General features: G+C 43.3%; 1 protein-coding gene across 1 annotated transcript in view; it reads left to right on the plus strand.

Annotated features, from left to right (window-relative positions):
• The first annotated feature begins 2108 nt into the window (after nucleotides 1-2108).
• Nucleotides 2109-20210, plus strand: part of LOC140201766 (putative aminopeptidase W07G4.4) — a 73844-nt gene continuing 55742 nt past the window's right edge. The window contains exon 1 of the mRNA XM_072266396.1: nucleotides 2109-2217. Within this exon, the coding sequence (XP_072122497.1) occupies nucleotides 2180-2217 (38 nt within the window). The 5' untranslated portion in view covers nucleotides 2109-2179. The remainder of the gene's footprint in view (nucleotides 2218-20210) is intronic.

Below are 20210 nucleotides of genomic sequence, written 5' to 3' on the forward strand. Positions count from 1 at the left end.
TGCCATCTTTCAGCCCATTTTTCCATTTGCTGCAGATCCTGTTGCAAGCTTTGATAGTCTTCTTTGATATCTACTACACGCCCCAATCTTGGTGTCATCAACAAATCTGCTTATGCAATTTACTACATTATGACCCTCCCACTTAAATCCCTAGTAATGCCATCCTTCCCCTTTTAATCCTTCCTCCTCTACCATGTCTAAAATAACGGAACCCCAGAACATTGAGCTGCCAGTCCTACCCCTCCTGCAAACAAATCTCACTAAAGGCTACAATGTCACAATTCCACGTGTTGATCCATACCTGGTGCTCCTTAGTGGGGTCACGATCGAGGGGTAAATAAGAGGAGGTATCCGCGAGTTGTCGCTGTGCCTCGGCAAGGTAGAGGTCAGTACGCCAGACTACAACAGCACCCCCCTTATCGGTGGGTTTAATAATAAGGTTAGGATTAGTGCGGAGGGAATGGAGAGCAGAGCGTTCCGAAGGAGTGAGGTTGGAATGGGGACAAGGTGCGGTGAAGTCGAGACGGTTGATGTCCCGTCGGCAGTTAGCAATAAAGAGATCCTGAGCAGGCAAGGGGGGTGCTGTTCTAGTCTGGCGTACTGACCTCTACCTTGCCGAGGCACAGCGACAACTCGCGGATACCTCCTCTTATTTACTCCTCGATCATGATCCCACTAAGGAGCACCAGGCCATTGTCTCCCACACCATCACCGACTTTATCCGCTCACGGGATCTCCCATCCACTGCTACCAACCTTATAGTTCCCACACCCTGCACCTCCCGTTTCTACCTCCTACCCAAGATCCACAAACCTGCCTGTCCTGGCCGACCTATTGTCTCAGCTTGCTCCTGCCCCACCGAACTCATTTCTGCATACCTCGACACGATTTTATCCCCCCTTGTTCAATCCCTTCCTACCTGCAACTTTTATGTGTGTTCCTATGTTTGTATGTAAAGTTAACAACATGTTCCCATGACCCCTCCAGCTCCAGTTCTCTGGTTCCCATTCCCCTGCAACTCTGCTGGCAGATCATCAACTCGGTGAAAGACGCTCTTTGGTCAGCCCGAAACTTGATGATCTACCAGCACATGGAGATGTCCGTGGGAGAATACTGCCGACTGGCACACTCTCGGCTGCAGGAGTACGTGCTGAGAGACGCACTGAAACTTGGTGCAGCCACCGCAAGGACCCGGTGGGGAAGGACCACAGTATAGGTTTCTCCACCCGTGGGAGTGGGAGGGGTCGGTGGGCGAGGAGTATACCCCTCAACAATGATATGCTAAGCTGAACTACTGGAGAGCCACGTGGGTGGCTATTAATACGGATATTTTACTGAGTATAATGGAAACGTATGTAAAGGAGGAAAAGTTATTGAATGGTTTATTGTATATATTTATTTTTGAATAAAGTATATTTTGAAATAAAAAAATTCGAGTTTAAACCCTTGTTTCGTGGATGCCTGTAAAGATTAAGAATTTCAGATTGTATACTGTATACATTCTCGTATTTTAAATTGAACTATTTTAATTTGAACCATCGGCCACCCTGAGAAACTGCACAACATAAGCAATTGTCTGAGTCAGCGGGAGCCTTTGATGCTGGGTGGGAAAAGCATTTGGGGATGAGATAGTGCTGATCTAGTTGGACTTCAGGCCGAATACACAGTAGGGTATTCCTACATCTGCGTCCAGTAATTTGATTTGGATGCAAATTGACATTTCACGTGTAATGCACATTTACAGTGAGCTCACTGGTTCGGATCGACAGAACCAAGGTAGCGCGGGGATCCCCGATCTCGACAGGCCCCGGTGCCTGTTTAACCTCATCAGAAAGCAAATCGCTTGCTATTCTCCTCGATCCGCGCCTTTACAAACAGATTAAGCCTTATCCGGAAATGCTCCAACCTCAAAAACAGGAAGTTTAAATCTAATCTCAGCCGTTAACGGACAACGACAACCGCATACAGCTAGCATGCAAGCGCTAGACAATGATAACGCGGTCCGGGGCAGCGGGCCATTAATTAACCAGCCAATTTGCTAGCCGGCCGCCAATCAAATTGGAATGCGTATCGCAGCCAATGACAGTGCGAAGTGGGCGGGTCGAGCAGTGGAAACCGATAGATAGGGGGCAGGCCGCCGTTCTCGCGGACAGGCGGCGTTGCGCGAGCGGCGGCGGCGATGGCGATGGCGGCGGCGGGTGAGAGTGTTGATTTGAGGTGAGCTTCAGGTGGTTTGTCGTGCACCTGCTAAACTGATGCGTTCATGTTAATGGCTCTGCCCCGAATTTGGGTCCATGTACCGGCACGGGCACGGCAGGGTTGCTGATGGGGCTTCTCCTAGCCCCTGAAGCGCAGGCGGGAGCCCCACTACCCTTCTCTGCTGGACGCTGTACTTCAGAGCAGTTTGTGCCAAATCAGTGCATTTGCTGAATGGTTTAAGGATCTATTGCTGCAGTTGGGATGACTTCGCATAAATGAAACATCGTTTTCAAATATACGTAATAATAATAAAAAAGCGCAAGTTACCAGCACATCAAAATTCTGGTAAAGTTTTCCTTTCGTTTTAGAGTTTGTAGCCATTTTTTTGTTTTGCACTTCTGTTTCTTGCTAATGAAGTAAATTTTACTTCATTTTTTTAACGGAATGTTTTCGTGGTTAGACAGCATGGAGACTGATTCGTCTGCCCATTATCTGTACTGAGCATCAAGTAGCTAGCTATGTTAATCCTTTTTTTCCCTGTGTTTCGGGCTTCAGCTTCCTGTGCTGTAATATTTCAAGTAGTCATACAAAAAGCTATTTAAACAACAATGTCAGCCTGATAAGTTAAAATTTGCCCAACCTTCTGGATGGAGAGGAAATCTTCAAATTGCGCTGTTTGCTTTTCCATTCTGCTGAAAGGTTGACCTAAATGTTAATTATCTCAACAAGAGAACATTGGCAGATACTGAAACTCCAAGTAACACACACAAAATGCTGGAGGAACTCAGCAGGCCAGGCAGCATTTTTGTGTGTGTTACTTCAATTATCTCCAAAGTTGGGTCATTTCCAATGTTCTTAATTCATTTTACCCATTGTATTATTTATATTGTAGCGGTGTGCTACACACAGCGTTAGAATAACCACACGGAGTCGGTGAGTTGGAGTTGCGATAAAAAGGTTTATTCAAACTTCGCGGCCCGCTTTAAAGCCTTCCCGTTCCCACCCTCCCTGGGGCGGGACTGCTGTGGGGGAATGCATATTCCCAGACCCTTTCCGCGGACGGGATTTCCCCCCTGCTGGTGAAGATGGCCTGGCGCTCTTTTTGGGGTCGGCCCTCTGCCTGTGTGTGCTAGAAAATGGGTCGCCACAATATGCTGATATCCATTGATAGTTTTCAGGATAAATAATTTTGTGATATCTGATTGATCTTTTGGACTGAAAGTGGATACGGGAGGAAAAAATGGATATTTCAAGGACCTAGTCTTGGACAATGGAGACCAAAGATTTTAAAGTCAAAATTTAGCTTCATGAATGAGCAGAGTCATAGTCATACTGTATTGATCCCGGGGGAAATTGGTTTTCGTTACAGTTGCACCGTAAGTAATTAAATAGCAATATAAAACCATAAATAATAATATGTAAATTATGCCAGGAAATAAGTCCAGGACCAGCCTATTGGCTCAGGGTGTCTGACCCTCCAAGGGAGGAGTTGTAAAGTTTGATGGCCACAGGTAGGAATGACTTCCTATGACGCTCAGTGTTGCATCTCGGTGGAATGAGTCTCTGGCTGAATGTACTCCTGTGCCCACCCAGTACATTATGTAGTGGATGGGAGACATTGTCCAAGATGGCATGCAGCTTGGACAGCATCCTCTTTTCAGACACCACCGTGAGAGAGTCCAGTTCCATCCCCACAACATCACTGGCCTTACGAATGAGTTTGTTGATCCTGTTGGTGTCTGTTACCCTCAGCCTGCTGCCCCAGCACACAACAGCAAACATGATAACACTGGCCACCACAGACTCGTAGAACATCCTCAGCATCGTCCGGCAGATGTTAACGGACCTCAGTCTCCTCAGGAAATAGAGACGGCTCTGACCCTTCTTATAGACAGAGTTGTAGTTAACTTAATGGTGCTGTCCTTGTGGACTTGTTTTGTAGTGCTGATTTGGTAATGGCATATAAGGTATAAGATGCAGGATAAATGGTTTTGTGATACCTGAGTGATTTTTCGAGCTCAAAGTGGATGTGGGAGAAAGCTAGAGCCCAAGAGTAGGGAAATAGGATTAACTTGGCTAGATACTAGATAATGGGGAGACGAATCAGTCTCCGTGCTGCCGTGCTGCCTCTGTGTGTGTTGTTCTCTGCGGTTTATGGTGCATTGGATGTCGTTTCTTTAGCATTTGCCTGTTTGAGATTATGCGAGCTGTGGGAAAATCATCCTGATCTCATCACTCAAGATTCAGTGTCACGCAACTCAGCCAATTTGATTTGGCCCATGCCTTCGTTACCCAGGTCCAATACTTGCCTTTATTGGATCTTCCTCTTTACGCAAGTCAGCTGGTTTGTGGGGATGTGGCCAGGGTTAGATGGGGTCCGGTTAGTGTTAGTTGGTGTGTGCAGGCCTTTGGACGTTAAGATTACAGTTAAGGGTAATGTTGGGGTGTGATTATGTGGGCAGTGGGAAAATCATGCCCCTGGTGCTTCTTTATCTTGTTACTTGAGATTCAGTGTCACACAACCGTGCTATTATGATCTGGCCCACGTCTTCATTAGCCAGGTCTAATACTTGCCTTTATTGGGATCTTCCTCCTCCTGAGACAAGTCATCTCATTTGTGAGTGTGTGGCTAGGGTTAGTTGGGATGCGGTCCAGGTTAGTTGGTGTGCGGGCCCTTGGATGTTAGGGTTAAGGGTAGGGATGGGGGAGATAGGGTTGGAGTTTAGTATCAGGAGGTATGTGGCAGATAAGTTGTGGAGCTACTTTAATCTGGCCCATGCCCTTCATTAACCTGGTCCGACACCACTTGGCTGAATTAACTGCGTGTGCACTGGGACACATCATTAGTAATATAACCTGGGGTCTTCAGGTATTTTGGTCTTTGATCACTAGACACCCTCGCCCAGGCAAGGATGGATAGCTGGCAAGGAGCCAGCCGGATTCGAACCCTGGACCACTCGCTTCAAAGTCCAGTGTGAATGCCAATACACCACTGGCCGGCTAAGATGCAATTATATAGCTACTTAATTTGCCTGCATATTTTTTAACTGACTAATGATTTTAATATGTAAAACATAAAAAAACTTCATGGAAAGCAGTAAAACATAGCTTCAGTTTTACTGCTTTGCAAGTAAATCTGAGAGATGATTTTCCCACTGCCCCACACAATCACACCCCAACATTACCCTTAACTGTAATCTTAATGTCCAAAGGCCTGCATACACCAACCAATACTAACTGCACCCCAACTAACTCTGGCCACATCCCCATAAACCAGCTGACTTGTGTAAAGAGGAGCAAGATTCAATAAAGGCAAGTATTGGACTTGGTTAATGAAGGCATGGGCCAAATCAAATTGGTTGAGTTGCATGACACTGAATCTTGAGTGATGAGATCAAGAAACACAAGAGGGATGATTTTCCCACAGCTGGCATAATCTCAAAAGGCTTCAGTGAAGGAAGTGATAAAAGAACAGTAATTGTGGGTAATAGAAGTTTATGACCCCTGTAAAACTTAATCATTGTGATGCAGAAGCATTCCTATGGTCTGTTCCTTCTGTGTCTGTGGCTGCAAATGGACTCCCAGTTGGTGTATTGCCTTCCAGGTGTAAGGGTCACACATATCTCAGAGTGGCTGAAGAGCATTGTGGAAGGGGAGGCTGAAAAAACTAGTTGTGCGTATAGGAAAAGAGTGGGAGGAGGTCCTACACCCAAATTTAGGGATCTTGGAGATAAATTAAAATGTAGGACCTCAATCTCAGGATCGCTGCCTGTACCACATGCTAGTCAAGGTGACAAAGCAGTGTAGTTAAGATGAATGTGGCTTGAGCAGTGGTGCAGAAGGGAGTGGTTTCAGATTCCTGAGGCACTGGAACTGGTTCTGGGGTAGGTGTGACCAGAACACACTTGACCGTCTACACCCTAGTTAGGACGAGGATCGTTGTTCCGGGAGAAATGTTTGCTAGGGTTGAAGAGGGTTTAAAGTAATATGGCAGGGGAAAATGGGAATCCGGGCAGAAAGATAGGAAAGGAATGCAGGGACCAAAACAAAATTCGAAAAGAGAAAAGTCAGGAGTACAGAAAAGTCAAATGCAAATGACACCAAGGTTACTGGACATAATAAGGACAATCAGTGGGTGTAAGAGTACTTGATCTGAATACTAATGATATTCAAAACAAGCTCTTGTGCATTTGTGGCACAAATCAGTACAAGGGGTATGATTTAGTGGCCATTATAGAAATGTGGTTGCAGGGTGGAGATGATGGGAAATTAAATATCCAAGTGTATTGGGTAATATGGAATGATAGGCAGGAAGGTAAGGGAAGTGGGGTAGCACTCTTAATTAATAATCTCAGTGATGGTGAGAGACAATGTAAGATTTACGGAGCAGAATGTTTAGTTCACCTGGGTAAGGATTAGGAATGGTGAAGGAGGAAAAATTACTGGCGGAAATTGTGTGTGGTCTATAGAATAATATCATTACAGTGGCATTGGCAAAAGATGGTTGATTAGTCAGGATGTCAAATGGTAGGTTCTTGATTAGTTGGGGCATCAAATGTTACGGGGAGAAGACAGGAGAATGGGATTGAGAGGGATAATAAATCAGTCATGATGGAACAGTGGAGTGGACCTCATGGGTGATATAGCCTAATTCTATGTTTTATGGTATTAAATAATGTAAAAATTAAAGTGCATCTGAAGGACTTTTAACTTGCACGTAGATTAGGTGAATCAAATTAATTAAGCATTCTTGAGAACAACTTCATAGAATACATGTGTGATAACATTCTTGAACAGCAACTCAATGAACCTACAAGGAAAAATCTCTCTAGTCCTGTACAATGAGACAGGATTAATGACCTTGTAGTTAGGGATCCCCTTGGCAAGAGTAATCACAGTATGATTGAATTTTTCATAAAAGTGGAAGGTGCAATAGTTTGATCTAAAACCAGTGTATTACGTCTAAACAGGGCTCACTATAATGGTATGAGGGAGGAGTTAGCTAGGGTAGAGTGGGAACATAGACTATATGCTCATACAGTTAAGGAATAGGGTGTAGTCCCCTGGTAAGCCTCAGGCTCGCTCAGCTCGCTTTCGTCTAGGGGGAGCAACCTTTGGCCCCGGCAAACTGGGTAATCAAGTTTGTGTGGATGCTGTGTGATGTACCCCACCCTGTCAAATAACAGACAATACACCATATGTGATTAAATGTTTACACTTTATAGATCTTACTGGAACTATGTAATTAATAGAGAGAAAATATAAAAGGAAAGTAAAAGGCACCAAACTTATCAAAGTTCAACCACTTCGTGCACAACAGTTGGAACTCAATTAACGGAGTCTTCTTTCCACCATTCGATCCTCTCCGACCTCCTCGACCCGCCGCCTGGGACCAACCATGGTGGTCAACCAGACATTTCACACAAGTCTGTCTTCATCTCCTCTCCTCACCGAAGACCCTGGGCCTCAGACTGCCGCTCGGGGTCCGTCCCACCACCCAGCTTACAGCATCGTGTTTCCTCTCTCTCTCCCCATCGCCTTCTGTCCTAAAGCCTGCGAAACAATAGCTTACAGACACAAGAAAGAATAACATCTATTCCAATTGGTTAGCAAATGAATACAATGCTCTTATCAATAACGTAACCCAAACAAGCTGCGAGAGAGAAGCACTTTCTCAGCAGTTAACATAACAAAGAAACCATTTAATATTAGCCTTAGCAGTAACATAAAAGAAGAAACCCCATACAAGTGGAAGACTTTAAAGAGATTTTTTCATGATTGATTCTCAACAAAAGTATACCTCTGTTAAAAAGTGAGGACAGTAAAGTTAGGGAGAACCAGCCTTGGATAACTAAGGAAACATGAAAATATCAAATTTAAAGCTCATGCATACTAAGTTGCCAAGAGTAGTGGGAAATTGGAAGATTTTAAAACCTCAAAATCAACCATTAAGCAAGCAGAAGGAGAAAATAGATTATGAATGTAAACTAGCACAAAACATAGAAACGGATAGTAAAGCTTTTATAACTATATAAAACAAAAAAGGGTAGCCAGAGTGACCATAGGGTCCCTTGGAAGGTAAAATGTGAAAGTTAATTTTGGATAAGACGGAAACGCAAACAAGAGAAGGTCTGCAGATGCTGGAAACCAAAGTAATACACACAAAATGCTGGAGGTACTCAGCAGGTTTGGCAGCATCTAAGGAAAAGAGTAAAGAGTCGATGTTTCGGGCTGAAACCCTTCAGAATCATATGGGAATGGCTGATGCTTTGAGTGAATATTTTCTGTTGGTGTTCACTGTTTAGGACAAGTTTAACACATCAAAGAGGGTGGGAGGTGAGTACCTTCATACAATTTTTGTCATGAGGAGGTAGTGATGAGCAAAGTAGTGGATCTAAAGGTAGATAAGTCTCCTGAATCTGATGGGATGCATCCCAAGGTAATGAAAGTAATGGCAAAACTCATAATAGACACATTTGTGATAGTTTACCAAAATTCTTTGGATTCTGGGCAGGTCTCGGCAGATTGGAAGATAGTGAATGTCATCACTGTTTATCAAAAGACTATAGACCAGTTAGCTTAATGTGTGTAGTTGGAAAATGATTGAACCTATAATCAAGGAAGAAATAATGAGACATCTGAATGGAAGTGGTTCCTGAAGAGGGTCTCAGCTGGAACTGTAGACTATTTATTCATTTCTATAGATACTAACTGACTAGCTGAGTTCCTCCAGCATTTTGTGTGTTGCTGTAGTACCTATTTTGTGATGCTCCACATTGTCAGAATGATTGCAATATTGTGCTTTGAAAGACTTGGTAGAGAATTAATTTGGTTGATTTATTTCCACAAGTTGCTTGCCTTTACTAAGCATGTTGCAACTTATTGCTGTCATAAATCTTGTGTGCTTGGAATACGACAGTAATCATTAAATCTACTGTCAAGATTGAGGGTAAAATTGTGCCATTCCTTCTTATCAGAGGACAACTTTGGACCCAGTTTAATATTCATGAGGCAATAGCCTGAATTTTTGCTGTCAGGAAAATTCAAATGAACTCTAAACATTATGTCACATTATTTGCAAAATAGCAATTGTTTGGTACAGCCGTTCATGGTGCAGTTTGTGCTGTGGAAAACCTTAACTAATTAAACAATTAAGACTTACAAGTGAGCAGCAGCTATTTGGTAATTTCCATCCTGAGTATTGATAACCATATTAAGCTGTTGTTTGCCCTTGATGTGTTGTATTCTTTTAAAAATTGCTGATTACTAACTTAGAGTTTGAAATATGCCAGAGCCTTTCCGTTGGTGTGAAAATTATTCATTAGTGATCATGCAAAATTTTGAAAGAATACGATAGTAATTAGAAATAACTGCTGCTCACTTGCAAGTCTTAATTGTTTAATTGTTTAGTTAGTTAAGGTTTACTGCAACACAAACTGCACTGTGCTTAAGATTGGAACAATATCTAATTTGTAAGTAGTTTGGTATGATTAAAGTTCATTTGAATTTTCCTGATAGGAAAATTCAAAACTCAGGCTATTGCCTTAAGACTATCAAACTGGGTCCAAGGTTGATTACAGTCCTCTGAGTAGGAATGGTGCAATTTTATCTCCAATCTTACCAGTAGGCTTGGATGATTTAACTGTACTCCTTTGTTGGCTTGGATAAGTTAATAAACATGAGATTCTGCAGATGTTGGAAATCCAGAGTAACGCATACAAAATTCTCAGCAGGTCAGGCAGCACCTGTGGGGAAGGAATAAGGAGTCAAATAAATTTTGGGCTGAGACCCTTCATTGGGACTGGAAAGAAGCCAGAAAATCCACCCATTCACATTCCTTCTTCAGCCCTTTACCTTGTCCACCTATCCCCTCGTAACTTCTTACTTCACCACCTTCCCCACCACCTGGTCTCGCCAGCTTGTATTCCTTCCCGTTCCCCCACCACCTTATTCTGGCTTCTTCCCCCTTCCTTTCCAGTCCTGAACAAGGATCTTGGCCTGAAGTTTTGACTGCTTATTTCTTCCATAAATCCTGCCTGACCTGCTGAGTTCCTCCAACATTTTGTGTGTGATACTCTAGATAAGTTAATATTGTTTGTGTGGAAATTGAATTGGGATTGCAGAATTTTGCATTTAAATGATGGCATTGTGAAAAGAAATGGACTTGTTTATATAGATAGCTTTTATATCTGTATAGTGCAGTTTTATTAATTGGAGTTGCTTTCATAATGGAAGAGCAAGCTGTGAGATGAATGTCGAGGCTGCAAAGATGAAGACAGATTACATACATAACAAATCTGAAGATAGCGGCAGTAAAAGTTATCACAAAACTGCTTATTATTGAAGCATCACCAACACCAGCTTAACTGCCATCAAGGAGATGTATGCAGAAAGGTGTCAGAAAAGGGCCAGTAATATCCCACTCTGCCCAAGGTCCTGCTCCCATTAAGGATGAAATTACGTAGCATTAATGCCAGGACTACCAGACTCAACAAATATTACTTTCCCCAAGCAGTGAGGCTGATCAACACATTCACTCACTAACCCACCCATTAACACTCCAACCACCGTCAATGTTGATTTCTCAAACTTCCAGTAATCCCCCCATTCACCATTCCCAATTGTCATTTCCCCCCTCACCATATCTCCTTACCTGCCCATCACCTTCCTTTGGTGCTCCTCCCCCTTTCTTCCATGGTTTTCTGTCCTCTCCTATCAGATTTTCCCCTTCTCCAGCCCTGTATCTCTTTCACCAATAAATTTCTCAGCTCTTTACTTCACCCCTCTCTCCTTTCCCCCCCCCCCCACACACACACACCGATTTCACCTATCACCTTGTGGTTCTTCATCTTGGATAACTACCTTCTTATTCCGATGACTTTTTTTCCTTCAGTCCTGATGAAGGGTCTTGTCCTGAAATGTCAACAGTATTCTTTTCCATAGAGGCTCTCTGGACTGCTGAGTTTCTCCAGTATTTTGTGTCCTGTGTCTAGCGTTACTTTATGGACATACAATCAGTATTTTTGCAAATTTATATTTATTGTGCTTTTTATTATTATTATTGTGTTCCTTGTGGGTTTTTTTTGTGCTGCATTGGATCCTTGACACTCATGATTGAGAAATGGCTTTGAGCAATTTTGATTTCAATGAAATAATTAGCATGCATTTTGTTCAGGTATTGAAACTGAATAAATGCTTTGAAAGTACATACAAAACAAAGTTAATCTTGAATCGGGAAATCAAACAGTAAGTATCTTGTCCTAAGAAGGACTGAAGGATAAGAATGCTCTCCCTACAATATAGAACCCCAGTGAGATTAGGTCTTGGATCTTTCTAATCTGTACCGTTGGACGATTCGCTCTGCATTCTGTCATTGTCATATTGTAACCTACTACAACCTTCTTTACTATCCACAACTCTACCAACCTTCGTGTCACCTGAAAACTTCCTAACCCACACTTCTACTTCCTCATGCAAGTCACTTATAAAAATCACAAAGAGCAGAGGTCCCCAGAGCAGATCCCTGCAGAACACCACCACCTGTCACCAACTGCCAGGCGGAATAAGCTCCATTTACTGTCATCATCTGCCTCCTGAATCAATGCAGCCGAGTTTCCCTGGATTCCATGCTTCCTGACTTTCTGAATGAGCCTACCACATGGAACCTTATCAAATGCCTTACTGAAATCCATGTGCACTGCAACTACTGCTCAGTGTGGTTGATCACATCCTTATGAATTCAATCAGGCTTGTTAGGCTGACTTGCCCCTCCCCCCCCCCCCCCCCCCCATTAGGTCATGCTGACTATCCCTGACAAGATTATGTTTGTAAGTCCTGTCTTTAAGAATCTTCTCCAATAACTTGACTACCACTGCAGTAAGACTGACAGGTCTATAATTTCTAAGGTATCACTACTCCATTTCTTGATCAAGGGAATAACATTTGCCCTCTTTCTTCTCTCCCCCCCCCCCCCACGCCCCATCATCTGTTTATTAAGGGCACATTTCCTCTTCTATCCCTGATCAGTCCTACCTTCACTATTCATCTTCCTATTCTTCACGTGTGTAGAATGCCTTGGGATTTTCCTTAATCCTACTTGCTTAGGCCTTCTCATGCCCCCTCCTAGCTCTCCTAAGTCCATTCTTCAGCTCCTTCCTGGCTACCTTGTAAACCTCTGGAGCCCTCTCTGATCCTAGCTTGCTAAATCTTAAGCTTCTTTCTTCCTCTTAACTAGAGGCTCCAGACTTCTTGTTAACCATGGTTTCTTTAACCGTCCTTTCTCTGCCTCAATGGGACAAACCCAATCAGTACCCCATGATAGTGCTGTTTTTCAAAAAAAAAGTCTCAACGTTTCTATTGTGCATTTCGTTTTGTACACCCATTTACAATTTACGCACCCAAGTTCCTGCCTAGCAGCATCAGTTCCCCTCTCCAAGTTGAAATTCCCCATACCGTCTGTTTTTCTCCCTCTCTAAAGCTATAGTAAAGGTTGGTGAGTTCCCACTGAACGTTCTCCCCTGAGAGACCTGTCACCTGGTCAGGTTAATTGCTTAAAAGCAAAGTAAATTAATTATCAAAGTACATACATATCACCATATACAGCCCTGAGATTCATTTTCTTGTGGACATACTCTGTAAGTCTGTAGAATGGTAATCATAATGGAATCAATGGAAGACTGCCTAACTTGGGTGTTCACACAACAAATTGTGCAAATACAAACGTTTGTACAAAAAGAAAGAAGAAAAATAAAGATCAAGAACATCAAATGAAGAGTCCTTTGCTTGAGAGAAAATTTCAGTGATGGGGCAAGTGAAGATGAGTGAAGCTTATCACCTTTGGTTCAAAAGCCTGATGGTTGAAGGGTAAAAACTGTTACAACCTGGTGGTTTGAGTCCTGAGGCTCCTGTACCACCGAAAAGGAGGGCACATGTCCTAGGTAGTGGGGGTCCCTGATGAGAGTTGCTGCTTTCCTATGACATTGTTTCTTGGAAATGTGCTCAATAGTGGGGAGGGCTCTACCTTTGATGGACTGGGACATATCCATTTTTTTCTTGTAGTATCTTCTGTTCAAGGGCATTGGTGTTTCCATACCAGACTGTGAGGCAACCAGTTGATATACTCTCCACTACACACCTGCAAAAGCTTGTCGAAGTTGTAGATAACAAGCCTAATCTTCGCAAACTCCTAAGGAAGTAGAGGCACTGCTGTGCTTTCTTTGTAATTGCACTTATGCCAAGGACAGGTCCTCTGAAATAATAACACCGAGGAATTTAATGTTGCTGACTGTCTGCATCTAATCCTGTGATGGGGACAGGCTCATGGACCTCTGATTTCCTTCTGAAGTCAAAAACCAGCTCCTTGGTCTTGCTGATGTTGAGTCGTAAGAGGTTGTTGTTATGGCACCACTCAGCCAGATTTTCAATCTTGCTCCTAGATGCTGATTCATCAGCGCCTTTGTTTCAGCCTACTACATTGGTGTTGACAGCAAACTTGGATATGGCATTGGAGTTGAGCTTAGCCACACAGTCTTAAGTATAAAGTGAGTAGAGCGGGGGCTAAGCACACAGCCTTGAGCACGTGTGCTGATGAAGACTATGGAGGAGATGTTGCCAATCCAAACCAACTTGGGTCTGCAAATGAGGCAATCGAGAATCCAATTGCACAAGGAGGTATTGAGGCCAAGGTCTTGCAGCTTATTGATTAGTTTTGCCGGGATGAAGGTATTGAATGCTGAACTGTAGTTGACAAAGAGCATCCTGATGTATGCATCTTTGCTGTTCTGATGCTCCAGGGTTGAGTGAAGAGCCAGTGAGATGGCATCTGGTGTGACCTGTTGATCTGGCAGGCAAAATGGAGTAGCTGTAAGTTGCTTCTCAGGCGGGAATTGATGTTTCATCACCAACCTCTCAAAACACCATCACTGTGGATGTCAGTGCAACTGGGCGATAGTCATTGAGGTGTGTCATCACGCTCCTTTGGGTACTGGTATAATTGAAACCTGTTAAAGCATGTGGGTACCTCGGACAATAGACCATAGGTGCAGGTGTAGACCATTCGGCCCTTTGAGCCAGCACCGCCCTTCACTGTGATCATGGCTGATCATCCACAATCAGTACCCCGTTCCTGCCTTCTCCCCATATCCCTTGACTCCGCTATCATTAAGCGCTCTATCTAACTCTTTCTTGAAAGCATCCAGAGAACTGGCCTCCACTGCCTTCTGAGGCAGAGCATTCCACAGATCCACAACTCTCTGGATGAAAAAGTTTTTCCTCAACTCCATTCTAAATGGCCTACCCCTTATTCTCAAATTGTGGCCTCTGGTTCTGGACTCCCCCAATATCGGAAACATGTTTCCTGCCTCTAGCGTGTCCAATCCCTGCTGAAGGGAGAGGCTAAAGAACTCAGTGAACACTCCAGGCAGTTGATCAGCGCAGGTTTTTATTACTGGGCCAGGTATCCTATCTAGGCTGCATACTTTTCATTGGTTTACCCTCCTGAAGGCTGCTCACATTTTAGCCTCAGACTGAAATCATAGGATCATTGAGGGATGTGGGAGTTCGTGATGATTCCTCCATGTTTTGATGGTGAAAGTGAGCACAGAAGGCACTGAACACATCTAGAAGTGAGGCTCTGCTGTCGCCTTGGTTGCTTGATTTATCTTTATAATAGGTGGTAGTATTCAAGCCCTGCTACAACTGTCAAGCATCTTCGATTCAAGTTTAGTCCGGGCTTGCCACTTTGCCCATAAGATGGCTTTCCAGAGATCGCACCTAGACCTCATGTAACTTTCTTGGTCGCCAGATTTGAATGCCTCTGATCTGGCTTTCAGTAGATTGCGGATCTCATGGTTCATCCGGTGACTCTGACTGGGGAAGACTGATTTTGTAGGGACACACTCATCTGCAAATGTTTTAATAAATTCTGCGACAACCATGGGGTATACATCCAGATCCACAGATGAAATCTTGAACACGGCACAGTCCAGAGACTCAAAGCAAACCCATAGCTGGTTCTTTGTCTGCCACGATCACCTCTTTGTTCTAATCTGTGACTGTATGCAGATAGAAGGACGGCTAAGTCATCAAATTTACTGAAATGTAGTCTTGGCATGGTACGGTATGCATTCCTTATCTTAGTATAACAGTAGTCTAATGTATTGGGACCTCTGATGCTACAGGTTATATGCTGATGGTAATTGGGCAGGACTTTCTTCAGACAAGCCTGGTTGAAGTCCCTGACTATGATTTAAAATGTGTTGGGATGGACAGTTTCTTGTTTGGAGATGACATCTTGCATCAAGTATCTCAAGTGCTTGATTATAGTTGGCCACTGGTGGTATGTGGACTGTAGTCAGGATTATGGAGAAATCCTTGGGTAAATAGAATGAATGACATTTGACCATTGGGTGTACAAGTTCGGGGGAACCAGAGTTCAACAAAACTGCTGCATCAGAGCACCACCGAGGGTTTATCATAAAATGCACACTCCTGCCTTTTGGCTTTTCCAAGTCAACAATTTGGTTCATTTGGTAAATTGAAAAGCCCCCTGATTTGACTACTGTATCTGACTTGCTGAAGACAGCCAAGTTTCACTCAAACATAGAATACAATAGTTCCTTCATTCCTCCGATACAACAATCTTGGCCTCAGGCCCTCAGTTTTGTTCTGCAGCAAATGCACATTTGCAAAGAAGATGCTGGGTAGAGGAGAGGGCCTTGTCCCTCTGCATTTTGGCTTGGCTTGGAGCCCACCAGCACCCCCCCCTCCCCCCCCCGGCCTCAAACCTTCATCCATTAAAGGTGCTGTACCTGCCTGATCAACTGAGACCTTCAGATGATCATGAAATCTGTAGGTCATTAAATTGATGTAAAAGCACATTATTTAGAGGGAAATTACATGCTGCAAATTGCAGTGAGAATAATTTGAAAGAGGTATATTTAAAAGTATATTTAGAAGAGTAGTCCACAGCCCACAGAACATCGCTGTGGTTTACTGGTGCCATCTGCTTAGTACCAGATCCAATATAGCCTCTCCTCTAGTTGGTCTGTCTATATATTGTCAGGAATCCTTCATGGACACACCTAACAAATTACACCTCATTTAAACTTTTTGCACCTTTCCAAAATCTGCCTCTCAGTGTGGTTCCCAGTGTCTCTGTTGCTATTGGAGTCCAGTGGGGTGTGGTCTACTCAGAGCGTCCTAGGAGGTCATTCTTTCCTGTGGCCATCAAACTTTACAACTCCTCCCTTGGAGGGTCAGACACCCTGAGTCAATAGGCTGGTCCTGGATTTATTTCCTGGCATAATTTACATATTACTATTTAACTATTATGGTTTTATTACTATTTAATTATTTATGGTGCAACTGTAACGAAAACCAATTTCCCCCGGGATCAATATAGTATGATTATGACTATATTCCCAATTGTGGTTGCTGCCTTTCTGTTTCTAACTTCCACCTGTATTGATTTAGTACAGAATCCCGCCACGGCGTCCTCCCATTCTGCCGCTGGGACATTATTCCTCATCCCCCCACCTCTTTTATCCCCTTGTCCCTTTTGATACATTTAAACCCAAGAATATCCAGTGGCTTTTCCTGTCCTTGTGACAGGCAAGTCTCTGTAATAGCTACAATGTTATAGTTTCATGTACTGATTCATGCTTTATCTCCTTTGTTCCTGATACCTGCATTCAAATAGATGTACCTCACTGATTTCAATTTCCTCACAGTCACTACTGCCTCACCTTCTGTCCTATTATGTATTTGCAATTCATCTGCCAAACTAGTTTTAAACCTTCCCAACAGCTCTAGCAAATCTACCTGCAAGGATATGGTCCCCCTCAAGTTCAGGTGTAACCCATCCTTTTTGTACATGTTATACATTCTCCTGAAGAGATTCCAATGATCCACAAATTTGAAACCCTTAGATTAGATTATGAGGACACGCAGTCCTCTTTTATTGTCATTTAGTAATTCATGCATTAAGAAATGATACAATGTTCCTCCAGAATGATATCACAGAAACACAAGACAAACCAAGACTGAAAAACTGACAAAAACCACATGATTATAACATATAGTTACAACAGTGCAAAGCAATACCATAATTTGATAAAGAACAGACCAAGGGCACGGTAAAAAAAGTCTCAAAAGTCTCTCGAAAGTCCCATCATCTCACGCAGACAGTAGAAGGAAGAAAAACTCTCCCTGCCATGAGCTTCCAGCGCCGCAAACTTGCCGATGCAGCACCCTGGAAGCACCCGACCACAGCTGACTCTGAGTCCGTCCGAAAACTTCGAGCCTCCGACTAGCCCTCTGACACCGAGCACCATCTTTGCTGAGCACTTTGACCCCAGCCCTGGCAATAGGCAAAGCTGAGGATTTGGGGCCTTCCCCTCCGGAGATTCTTGATCGCACAGTGGCTGCGAAGCGGACATTTCAGATGTTTCTCCAGATGTTCCTCCGTGCTTCTCGCGTCTGTCTCCATCAAATCAGGATTATGCACGGTACCTACTTACAAATACAATATCATTTCGGAGCGGCCGCACGTGCTGCGTCACGCCGCCATCATCTCCTCCCCTCCTGATTTGGAACCCTGCCCCCTGTACTCAATTCTTCAGCCACACATTCATCTCCTAAATTTTCCTAATTTTGTTTTTACCCTCACTGGTGCATGGCACAGGCAGCAATCCAGAGATTACTCCAGTAAGTTTGTCAAGCAGGACTAGCCCTTCATGAATCCATGCTGTTTGCCTAATGATACCACTTCTATCCAGATATCTCACTATTTCTTCCTTAATGATATATTCAAACATTTTCCTGACTATCTGGCCTATAGTTATGTCTTTTGTCAGCATCTTTTTTTTTTAGTAAACAGTGGTGTGACATTTACTGTCTTCCAATCTGCAGGGATCTGCCCAGAGAATTTTGGTAAACTATCACAAATGAGTCTGCTATAATTTCCACCATTCCTTTGTTCCCCTGGTTGCATTCCATCAGGACTTGTCTACATTTAGACTCACTACTTAGTTCATCAGTACATGTTCAGTGACAGCGATCTTCACCTTCCTTCTCATCATCATTTCTCTTTGTGATGTTTTCCATTGTGACACAAAACAGTCATTCAAGGCCTTGACCACTTTCACATTATCCAATATTAATTCCCCACTGTTTATTGACTATAGCTTCAATACTATTAATCCAAGCAAACCTATCACCACACTCCAAAACCTGGGAGTTAATTTAATGCCTCCCTCTGTAACTGGAACCTTGACTTTCTGATCAGCAGACTCAGTCAGCAAGGATAGACAGCAATACCTCCACCACAATTAATCTAAACAAATTATACCACTGTAGTGGGCAGTGTCTCAAATAACGAATTGGAGTACAGGAAGGAGGGAGAGTTTAGTGACATGGTGTCATGACAACCACCTTTCCCTCAATTTTAACCAAATAAAAGAGCTGGTCAGTGAATTCAGAAAGGAGAGCTGTGCACATGCTCTTGTTCACATCAATTGTGTTGAGAGAATTGAGAGCTTTTGGTTCCCAGATTTGAACATTAATAAGCTGTCATGATCCAACCATGTTGATGTCACAGCCAAGAAGGCTCACCAATGCCTCTACTTCCTCAGGAGAGTACAGAAAGTTGGCATATCCTTGTGGTCTCTTCAGTGCATTGTCTCTGGATACATACTGGCTTAGTATGGCAGTTGCTCTGCACGTGACCACAGAGTTGTGCACACAGCACATCATGGAAACCAGCCTCACACTGTGTCTCTCAGAATCAGATTTAATATCACTGGCATATGTCATGAAATTTGTTACTTGGTAGCAGTACATTACAATACATAATAAAAGGAAAACTATAAATTATGTTAATAAATTTGTGTGTGTGTACACATATAAAAAAGTAAAGAAAATGATGAGATAGTGTACATGGTTTCATTGTTCATTCAGAAATCTGATGGTGAAGGGGAAAAAGCTGTTTCTAAGAATAGCCTGAGGTGTCTCCTCAGGCTCCTTTACCTTCACCTTGATGTAGCAATGAGAAATGGGGAGGGCCATTGCCTCGGTAAAACAACCAGCATTGTCAAAGGTAAAAAAAGCTAAACTCTCATCTTGACAGACAGAAGTGGTGCACTCTCAACAGAGCGAGAAGTGGGAGTTTGTAGGACGGGAGACAATATGGTGAAGTGGGGTTTAAAGACCAGAAAATCCTGTGAGTGTGGTGAAAGGGTGGAGATCATTAAACATGTTCTGCGCAACTGCCCACTCTCACCTGATTTAGCTGACACTGACCTGCTCAACATCAACCAAACAACACCAGAGTGGCTGGCTGTCTGCTGTGACAAACTATGATGATGATTGTCAAAGACCCAAGCTACCCTGGAGATTTCTCTCTTCTTCCCTCTTCCATCAGGCAGAAGATAGAAAAGCCTGAAAGCACACTACCACCAGGCTCAAGGCCTTATTAGCTCAACGCGCTGTGTAATAATTTGATTTGTATAAACACTATGCAAAGCAGGCTTTTCATTGTACTTATGAGCATATGTACCTTCTCATCTCCCAGGGTGTAATGGATATTAACTTTCCAGGCCCAAGAGGGTAATTGCTAATCTTAGCTTTCTGACTCAACAACATGATCTTTGCAAAGTGTTGGTGTTGCTTGTGATAGTTAACTTCTGAACAATATTCCTTGCTCAACTTGTAAATAAGTAAACAGTGAGGTCTAGTAGGCCCAAGTTTAATCGATGAAGATTAAATGATAATTGTCCTGCATCAAATCAAACAACACTGGGCCAAGTTACGAGGGGTGATTGATAAGTTCGTGGCCTAAGGTAAACGGCGTCAATTTTAGAAAACCTAGCACATTTACTTTTCCTACGTTCACGTATTTAGTCCAGCGGTCACGGAGCATACGAATCCCTTCTTTGTAGAAGTTGGCGTCTTGGACCTCCAGAACTGGTCCACAGCAGGGGTGATTGATAAGTTCGTGGCTTGAAAGAGAGGTC

This window comes from Mobula birostris, chromosome 8, assembly GCF_030028105.1.
Source record: "Mobula birostris isolate sMobBir1 chromosome 8, sMobBir1.hap1, whole genome shotgun sequence".
NCBI classification, from domain to species: Eukaryota; Metazoa; Chordata; class Chondrichthyes; order Myliobatiformes; family Myliobatidae; genus Mobula; species Mobula birostris.